This window comes from Populus euphratica, unplaced genomic scaffold, assembly GCF_000495115.2.
Source record: "Populus euphratica unplaced genomic scaffold, PopEup_1.0 scaffold199.1, whole genome shotgun sequence".
Classification (NCBI taxonomy): domain Eukaryota; kingdom Viridiplantae; phylum Streptophyta; class Magnoliopsida; order Malpighiales; family Salicaceae; genus Populus; species Populus euphratica.
Genome location: NW_011500082.1, coordinates 215,287 through 224,944, shown reverse-complemented (window position 1 = coordinate 224,944; position 9,658 = coordinate 215,287). Strand labels below are relative to the sequence as shown.

The 9,658-nt window shown below is 29.8% G+C and overlaps 1 protein-coding gene across 1 annotated transcript; it reads right to left on the bottom strand.

Annotated features, from left to right (window-relative positions):
• Positions 1-6,876: 6,876 nt before the first annotated feature.
• On the bottom strand, positions 6,877-9,333 carry LOC105108854 (uncharacterized). Its single transcript, XM_011003325.1, has 4 exons — positions 9,317-9,333; positions 8,667-8,811; positions 8,415-8,558; positions 6,877-8,170 (listed from the first exon to the last, which is right to left on the bottom strand). Exons 1-4 carry the CDS (start codon positions 9,331-9,333, stop codon positions 7,103-7,105), a joined length of 1,374 nt encoding a protein of 457 aa, XP_011001627.1. The 3' UTR covers positions 6,877-7,102.
• Between the last annotated feature and the right edge of the window lie 325 nt (positions 9,334-9,658).

Here is a 9,658-nt window from a genome sequence, read left to right as displayed (position 1 = left end):
TCAAGAGTTGGCCACCTACTCATCAATTAGTCATCAAATCAATAGTTCTCACTTTTGGCCTATAAAAAGAGGCATTTGTCATGCATTTAGGCATCTTGTTTTCCAGATCAAGATCATGCTCTTGAGGCATTTTCCATGCATTTAGGCATCTTGGTTTCTAGATCAAGATCATGCTCTTCCTTTCTCTCTTTGTATTTTTTGTAATGTTTATGCTTTGCTTTCATTAATATTAAGTTTATGCCTTTCATTTCCTTTCCTTTACTTAGTTAACTTTTATCTTATTTATGTTCTTATTTTGTTTATTTATTTTTCTTTCTTTCATTATGTCTAGCTAAGTTTATTATGTCAAGGTGAAAAGGTTAAACTAATGGTGTAAAAATAAGTATAGTGTAAACTCAATATGGACTTTAATGTTTAATACTAACATGTTTTGTATTTGTTATCTTGTTCACTCTTTAATACTTTGCTTGTTAAATGACTAATCTTGATTTATGTTGTATAACACTTGGTACAATAAATGCTTGGCACTTTCATAGCCCATACTGTATGGTATAACCGACACCTGAGCTATAAAAGGAACTTGATTTGTTGTTAACATAAGTTATAATCATGAATGCTTGATAAGATTTACAAGTATTAGCATTACTCGAATAAGATGACTAATGTAATCATATTAACAATCTATAATCTGATTATAACCTCCTTTGTGTGTGGTTTCCAATTGAATAATAAGATTTTATATTATACTTGTTTGACATACCATTAGTGGAACCTCTAACCTTGACATTTGTTATTATCATTATTTAATTCTTACACTAATATTCCATCTCTAAGTTCTCATCTTCTTCTTCTTCTTCTCTTTCTTTATTATTATTATTGTTATTATTATTATTAGTACTACTACTACTACTATTATCATTATTATTATCATTATTATTGTTATTGTTGTTGTTATTGTTATTATTGCTATTGTTGTTGTTTATAATTGTTGTTTATAATTTGTACAATTAACCTCCCTATGATTCGACCCCGGTCTTGCCGGGTTATTTATTACTTCGACACTCCTACACTTGGGAGAAGGCATCAATCTTTTAGTCGTGTCAACCTGAGTCTACAATCCAGAAAGGAACAGATTTAAAAAGCATTCAAAAATTGTTAATGTATAAGTTAGAGGGATGATTGCGGTTAAACATTATCTTTGACTCAGTGCAATCACAAGCTAAGTGACCAAGTTTACTACAATTAAAACAATTCATATTCTTACCTTTCTTACCACCATGTTTCCCAAGCTTATGCTTATGCCTACTACTATTTGCTTTTATTCCTCTCTTGTCATATTTAGGAACCTTAGCTTTACCTTTTTATATTTAGAGTTATATGTTCCACGCATCTTAGTTTCAGATACAAAAGCCTCGTTTATAGGCTTTTTAGCTTGAAATTGATCTTTTTAAGCTCGATATGAAAAGCTACATAATCAAATGTCTTGATGTTGTTATTGTGGGTAAGGTTAACACATATGTGTTCCCAACAAAAAATGAATAACTGTTTGGACTTGTTGTTCATCAATCATCTTATGCATGGCACCCCTTAATTCACTGATTATGTTAGACATGACTGTATGTTAGATATGACTGAAAGATGCTGTCTCATCGTCTAATTTCGGTGCTTCTTATAACCATTGAATTTGAGGATAAACTAATGAAGTCTAGTAGTGAAGGTTCCTCTATACTGAATATTTACTGCGTCCCAAACATATTGATAAATGATGTCTTTCAAAACACAGCATTATATTATTTCTCATGCTGCTCAACATCAAAATATGAGTTATACAATCCTTGCATTTATAGGTTTGATATGTTTTCATATAAAGCTTGTGCTAAGTAGTGTTTCCTTGCTCAAGTTCAGTCATTGGTTATGTGATTGTTTGCAGCATTTCTTACTCTTGTAAGAGATACTCTATCTTACAATGCCAAACATCATGATTCTTTTTAGTTTGTTTGTGTCTGAGGTTCAAATCAACAATTATACTCTTAGATGCAGTCATATTAAGTGCTATTGACATCAATTACAAATATTAGTATCTAGTACAATTTAAATGATATATATTGTCACTCCATTCTAAATTAAACAAATAATAATCTAACACATATAATAAAAATGAAAAGAATGTTAAACACTTAATCGATATCTATTTGTATGGTTTAATTATTATTGAAAATTTAAATGAGCGTAAAATTATAGTTACTAGTTTTAACTAACTTCCACTAATCAGGTTGCAAATATTATCATATATATGTATATAATATAATTAAAACTTAAATTACATAAAATATACAGTTCACAATAAACAACTAAAAAATATAATATTAAGAATAATAAATTTTAAAATTAGCTTATATTGTAGGTACATAAATAGGGTCTCCGATTACATTATATAATTCATCATAGTCATCTCCAAGTTCATTTTGCTAAAACCATGAAATGAATTTAGTAACAGCATCCAAATGACATGTGCTTATTCCAATGCGTTACATACCCTTTTCGACATACTACTGGTCCCTCTCAAGCAGCATTTCATCAACGAGATTATTAAAATCTAGGAATTCTAGCTTATATTCCAACGATAGTCACATCAACATCCATTTCTCATCTAGAGAATTGAGAATGATTAACATTTGATATTCCATGTGGATTTCGTAAACACCACTTATAACTAGTCTACTCATTCAATAATATATATAATCAATATACTCTTGAATTTTGTGATCAAGATTAAATGCATAACACAATAAATGATCAATTTGTTACTATCTATCCACTACAACAAAATATTTCAAAAGCATATAAATATTAAACTTAATATTTAATTAAGGCATGTATCGTCATTTATGTTTAAAAAAATTAACACGAAAATTAAATAATTTATTTTAACAATGAATAAATTGGTACCGCAATTAAACAATTTATATTAACAATAAATTAATATTAATTGCTTTGTTATTATTATTTTCAACTGCCAAATGGCAGTTTCCAATCGACTACGGAATTGTATCCAGCAACAAAAGCTAATCAAGTAATTTGAAAGTGCACACTCCAGTGAGTGAACCTTAGATGATCCATCAACAAAAAACTATGAGGATAAGATTCAATATAGAACACATTCACTGGTACCTGTTATAGAAACTGTTTTAGCAAACATGTGCAAGCAGCATACAGACTAGAAACTGTTTTAGCAAACATGTGCAAGCAGTATACGTGTCACTGGCCTTGGCAAACACAGTGAAATAAATTCCTGTCGCACAAGAAATACTCAGGATTCAGGTAGAGAACGTTTAAGATAGTTGAATTTAGAAAATAGAAAACCCACAAGAGATGTACGATGTGATCATGCAACTGGCTTGACAGATATTAAGAATCAGAAAATATTACACAGGAAACTAACTTATTTTGCACGAAACTCACAAACAGCGTGAACCCATTTCATTTCAACCACATTGGTGGATCTCTATCATTTTTTCTAAATAATGTACTGCAGCTTCTCAGTGAATTTAAGGGGGGAAAGGTGGTGGCAATTGATGCAGTCACCGGATGAGGAGGAGGAGCGACATGATTAATTCGCTTTTGTGTGGCCATCAAATCGAAAGTAACATAATATTTTCGACGGAAATGTTGTGAAAGGCAGTGATCAACACACCCAGGTGGGCTTCGCTCATCACCATCTAAATCTTGGCCCTCCATTCACGTTTAGATTTCCCAAGGTTTCATTTTCTGCAGAACTGATGTAGAAGATTCTCACTAGGATTACAATAGGTAATTGAATGTTGTAGTATTATTTATTAATCAATAAAAATAATATATATATACACACACATACCTGATATTTTATATTGTATTAAAAAATTTAAATATTGATTAAGATTCGATGAGTTTCAAGTAAGATTTGATAATATGTATCCATTCAAGTCAAGTTATATTAGCATTCATCAAATTCTAATTCAATTTCTATCCTTAATTTTCATTTCTTTATTTTTTTATTCTCTCATCAATTTAACTTAAACTTTCAGTTGAAAGACGAATAAATTAGGAAGTGGATTTGGGAATGTAGTAGTTTTGACTTTTAAATATTTTTTAAAAGTATATTTATTTTAAAAAATTATAAAATCATGTTAAATTATTCGAAAATTGGTAAGTTCCTTATTTAACTGCAATTAATTTCTATTTTGTGATCCTATTGGCTCGGGAAAGAAAACAAAAATAAAATAGAAGAAAACAAATACCATTTATCCTTGAAACTCAGAAAATGGAGAAAACTAATCTTCATCCTAGTCGTTAGTCGTTTCCTCCAAATCAAATGTACGGAGGTGTCATCAATTAAATTATCTAAAATTATTCTTTACTATTTTATTTTATTTTAATAATTCGAGTCCCTCAAACTATTTTTTAGTAAATCACCATCTAATTCTTGCCTCCATTTATGTTTGGATCTCCTATGTTTTTATTTTCTGCTGAACTGATTCAAAAGGTTCTCGCTAGGATTACAATGGGTACTTTGAAGGTTGTATATATATATATATTTGTTTTTTGAAGTATGTATATGTATATTAAATGATAAATATTATTTTTATATATGTGTTTTATATCAATATTAACTTATTTATACTTTATATTATATTAAAAAATAAATATTCTATAAATATATTTATAGAATATAAATATATATTTCAATTTAGATTTGAACGGTTTTCAAATCGAGTTGATAATATACATACTTTATCTATTATTAATTAAGTCAAAAAATAACTTATCCATTCACGTCAGGTCCGATTGTTATTTATCAAATTCCAATTAAATTTTCATCCTTAATTTTCACTTTCTTCTTTCTATTATCTCATTAATTTAACTTTAAATTTCATGCCAAAAACAATTAAATTAAAAAGTTTGAGAATGCGGCAGTTTCTACTTTTAAATATTTTTTAAAATTATATTTATCTTTAAAAAAATATCAAATTGATATTTTTCATTATTTTTAATATATTAATATAAAAAATTAAAAAATCTAAAAAAATTCATATTAATATATTTTAAAGAAAGAACATTTTTAAAAACCTGACTTTTTTAAAAACACTCCACTAAAAACCAAATAAAAAATATTTTAAAAAATAATCTGAATAGTAAGCAGATTTTAATTAAAAACTTAGCCATGTTTTGCATGTTAAATTATTCGAAAATTGGTAAGTTCCTTATTTAACTGCAATTAATTTCTATTTTGTGATCCTATTGGCTCGGGAAAGAAAACAAAAATAAAATAGAAGAAAACAAATACCATTTATCCTTGAAACTCAGAAAATGGAGAAAACTAATCTTCATCCTAGTCGTTAGTCGTTTCCTCCAAATCAAATGTACGGAGGTGTCATCAATTAAATTATCTAAAATTATTCTTTACTATTTTATTTTATTTTAATAATTCGAGTCCCTCAAACTATTTTTTAGTAGATCACCATCTAATTCTTGGCCTCCGTTTATGTTTAGATCTCCTAAGTTTTTATTTTCTGCTGAACTGATTCAGAAGGTTCTCGCTAGGATTACAATGGGTACTTTGAAGGTTGTATATATATATTTGTTTTTTGAAGTATGTATATATATATTAAATGATAAATATTATTTTTATATTTGAGTTTTATATCAATATTAAGGTATTTATATTTTATATTGTATTAAAAAAATAAATATTCTATAAATATATTTATATCATATAAATATATATTTCAACTTAAATTTTGAATGTTTTCAAATCGAGTTTGATAATACATATTTTATCTATTATTAATTATGTCAAAAAATAACTTATTCATTCAGGTTAGATCCGATTGATATCTATCAAATTCTAATTAAATTTTCATTCTTAATTTTCACTTTCTTCTTTCTATTATCTCATTAATTTAACTTTAACTTTCATGCCATAAACAATTAAATTAAAAAGTTTGAGATTAAGCTAGTTTTTATTTTTAAATATTTTTTAAAATTATATTTATCTTTAAAGAAAATATCAAATCAAGATTTTTTTATTATTTTTAATATATTGATATAAAAAATTAAAAAATCTAAAAAAAATCATATTAATATATTTAAAAAAACATTTTTAAGAACCCAACTTTTTTAAAAACACTCCACTAAAAAAACTTAGCTTCTTAAGCTTGAAGCTGAAGAAGAAACTTGTATAAGCTAATATCAATTGATCCATAGTAATAAGGGTGGTAGAAGATCTTTCTATCTTTTTAAACAAAATTAAAATTTTATTTTATTTTAAATTAATTTTTTCATATCATTTTTATATGTTTATATCAAAAATAAATTAAAAATATATGTTATATATATATTATTTCAATATATTTTCAAGAAAAAACATATTTTAAAAAATAATTACCATTATAATACCAAATATATTTCAATTAAATACTTAGCGATCCTGATGTTTTTGCATATTCAATTATGAAAAATTGGTAAATCTCTTATTTAACTGCAATTAATTTCTGAATTTGTGATACTATTGGCTTGGAAAAGAAAATAAATAAAAGAAAATAAATACCATTTATCCTTGAAACTCAGAAAATGGAGAAAATTAATCTTTATCCTAGTCTTTAATTGCTTCCTCCAAATGAAATGTAGGTAGGTATCATCAATTAAATTATCTAAAATTATTCTTAGCATTGGATCAAGCATAACTTAATTAGATCTTCAACTTTAATATTTTATTTTATTTTAATACTTCGAGTCCCTCAAACAATTTTTTAGTAAAAAATAAATAAATAAAGTTTTTATTAATTTTTACAGCATATAATATGATAGTTTGAAAAATACATGTATGATAAAAACAAGTGGTTTTAAAAAATAAAAATAAATAAACACGTAATTTGTCAAGACTCAACCTTCCTTCAACATAAAGAAAAGCTATCTACATAGTCATCAATGTAGTTTTTGGACATGTTTTTGAGTAATATTAAGGAATCAAATGATCTTCTTCTTTCTTGCTTTTTTCCCTTCGTGCATTTTAAAGAATAGAAAGAATGCTAAGTGAGCTATCTAATAACCTAATGCCGTCTTTTTATCTTCCCTTAAAAGCTGCAATCCGAGCTGCCAATTCATCATAATCTGGGAGGGAGGGATGCACACGACCAGTCATTATATCCGGCTCTGCTGAAACAGCTCGACCAAGCCTTGTTGTTCCTGGTTCTCGCAGGCTTGATGTTCTGCCAGTTGGAAGAGTTAATTCGGATGTTACACTTCTGAGCCTTGAGGTTTTACCAGCATCATCAATTGCTTGGCTTGAAGAAGGAGGTTTTATACAAGGACTCGATTTGCTCGGTTCATGAGGTGAATCTTTCTTACCGTAATGCATCAAAAGTCCATCCATTACCTTTTCTTTTTCATCCCTTTCATCATCATCTGTTTTTAGGATTCTAGAACCTCGTCTAGGCTCTTCTTGCTTCATTGCACTTGATTTAGTCCTGGCAGACTCGTCGCTTTCAATGCTGCCAACCCTTTCACGACCTGGCGGTGGCTTCAACGGTCTTTCAATACTGCCAAAATATTCGTGTCCTGGTTGTGGCTTCAATGGTCTACTTCTGACTGATCTCGGTTTGGGCTTGGTTTCCTTGGTCCAGTCATCTGGATGATTAGCTTCCTCTGCAGCAATTTTATCATTTGGTTGTAGGGTTTCTTCGATCTTGCTTTCTTTCTCAATTGTTGTTCTGCGGTAAGGGGGAGGAATAAATCTATAGGGAATGGGCTTCTTGCTATCTACTTCATCTTCTGAAACACTTCCTACTGAACTTGAACTAGCTAGTAGGCTATCTTGGTCAGTGCTGTCTCTCCTGCTGACTGAAAACACTTCATCTTCACTGCTGCTTTGCAGTTTGTATTTTTCATCATTGACATTCTTTCTTCCTCGATAAGTGAAAATCCTTTCATCATCTCTTTCCCGGAAGGTATGCTCCCTCTTGTCATGTACTTTGTTGGCCAAGTCATGGCTGTCTCTTTTTGTGCAAGCATCATCCTTGTTCTTTACCCATTTGTATCCGTCATCATCATTCAAGCTGTTCCTTTTCGTAAAAGCATCATCCTTGCTCTTCTTCGGCTCATATTCATCATTATGTTCATGCCTACGCTGGTCCTGAAAAAAAAAAAAGGCCATGCTTGTTCTGATTATGAATAGGAGAGCAGATCTTCAAATGATTTCAAGCAGTAAAGCATGTAATGTCCAAAAAGCATGCTTGGAAGGAAACTTGGTCGGAGACACAAGTGACAAGGCTACCTTAATTAGCAGAAAATATATTTTGACACTACATTTCCAAAATCTAGTCCATTTCCCTTTTCAGTATTGGCGTATAATAACTGGGATAATCCAGGAAGCTTACTTGTTGAGGGGGAGGTGGTTTGAAAAGTTTCTGTTCCAAAGACTTTGAATTCCATTCTATGGAGAACTCTTGTGCTATGTCGTGCATTAATTGAACCTTCATCTCTTCTATGATAGAGTACTTCGGCTTCAACATGTCAACAAACTGCACATCAGTAATCGGCCACATCAGTACAAAAACCAAGATGATCCCAATAAATAGGCCCGGGCCTATATGATTTATTAGTAAATAATGAAGATGAACTGTTATGACCTCTTTATTAACTAACGCTTCAAGAGGAGGTCCATATCTATTAATGAATTCAGACCGAAGATCTCGTAGCTCTGGAAATTCAGAAAATCTTGCTGCAGCATATATTAGAGATTGCACAGCTTCTTTGCATTCCTCGGGGCATTCCCTGAATCAAAAAAGGAAAGTAGAAAGCACGTGTGAATGACATACTAAAAACAGTCCATTTGAAAATGCGAACTGAGAGCATGAAAGGTACTGAAAGCCAAAGATTAAGAAACGAGTCAGCTTGAGGTCTCACAATACTATCATAATAGAGCATACGACAAACTAATTCTCCTAGCTAATCCAGTGGTTAAATTGAAGGAACAAAACTAAAGTTCCCTTTTGTTTTAATTTTCTGTTGCTACAACTAGTATTTTCACTGATATTGCCTTTTCCAGAGGCCAGTTCCCAAAAATTTTAGCTCCTGCCACGCCCAGTAACCTGTGCCTACTGGTAACAAAATTCGTAGAAACTGGTAAAAGATTTCATAGATACTGGCAAAAAATTAGAAGTCTTCGAGGTTTTGATAGATATCAGGTAGGAAGCATTAGCTCAGCCGCAAACAGGTTTGATCAGTTTCACTGAGCTTTACTTTTATAGGAAAAAGGAGACAGGTTAATTGAAAGTACTTATGTTTGTCTTCCATATTCAATCAAGATCACGTAACATATATTTAAAGCATAATTTACATGGTACATAGCACATATCATGTAGTGGCAGAAATTCGAGAAGTACTGGAAGCACTAGTATTAGTTGATTACAGCTACTACACATGGATTATTGACTCTTCCGGCCTGTGCTTTTCCTTACCATTCCTTGAAAACATTCTGTGTTGTTCTTCAATTATTATTTTATTTTTCGGTTAGATGACTGCATTAGTAATATATGTTCTCTCTAATTAATTGGCTGCATGTAATATAGAATGTGAGAGAGATGATGCAAGAAAAGAAAGAATTGATAAACAATAAAAA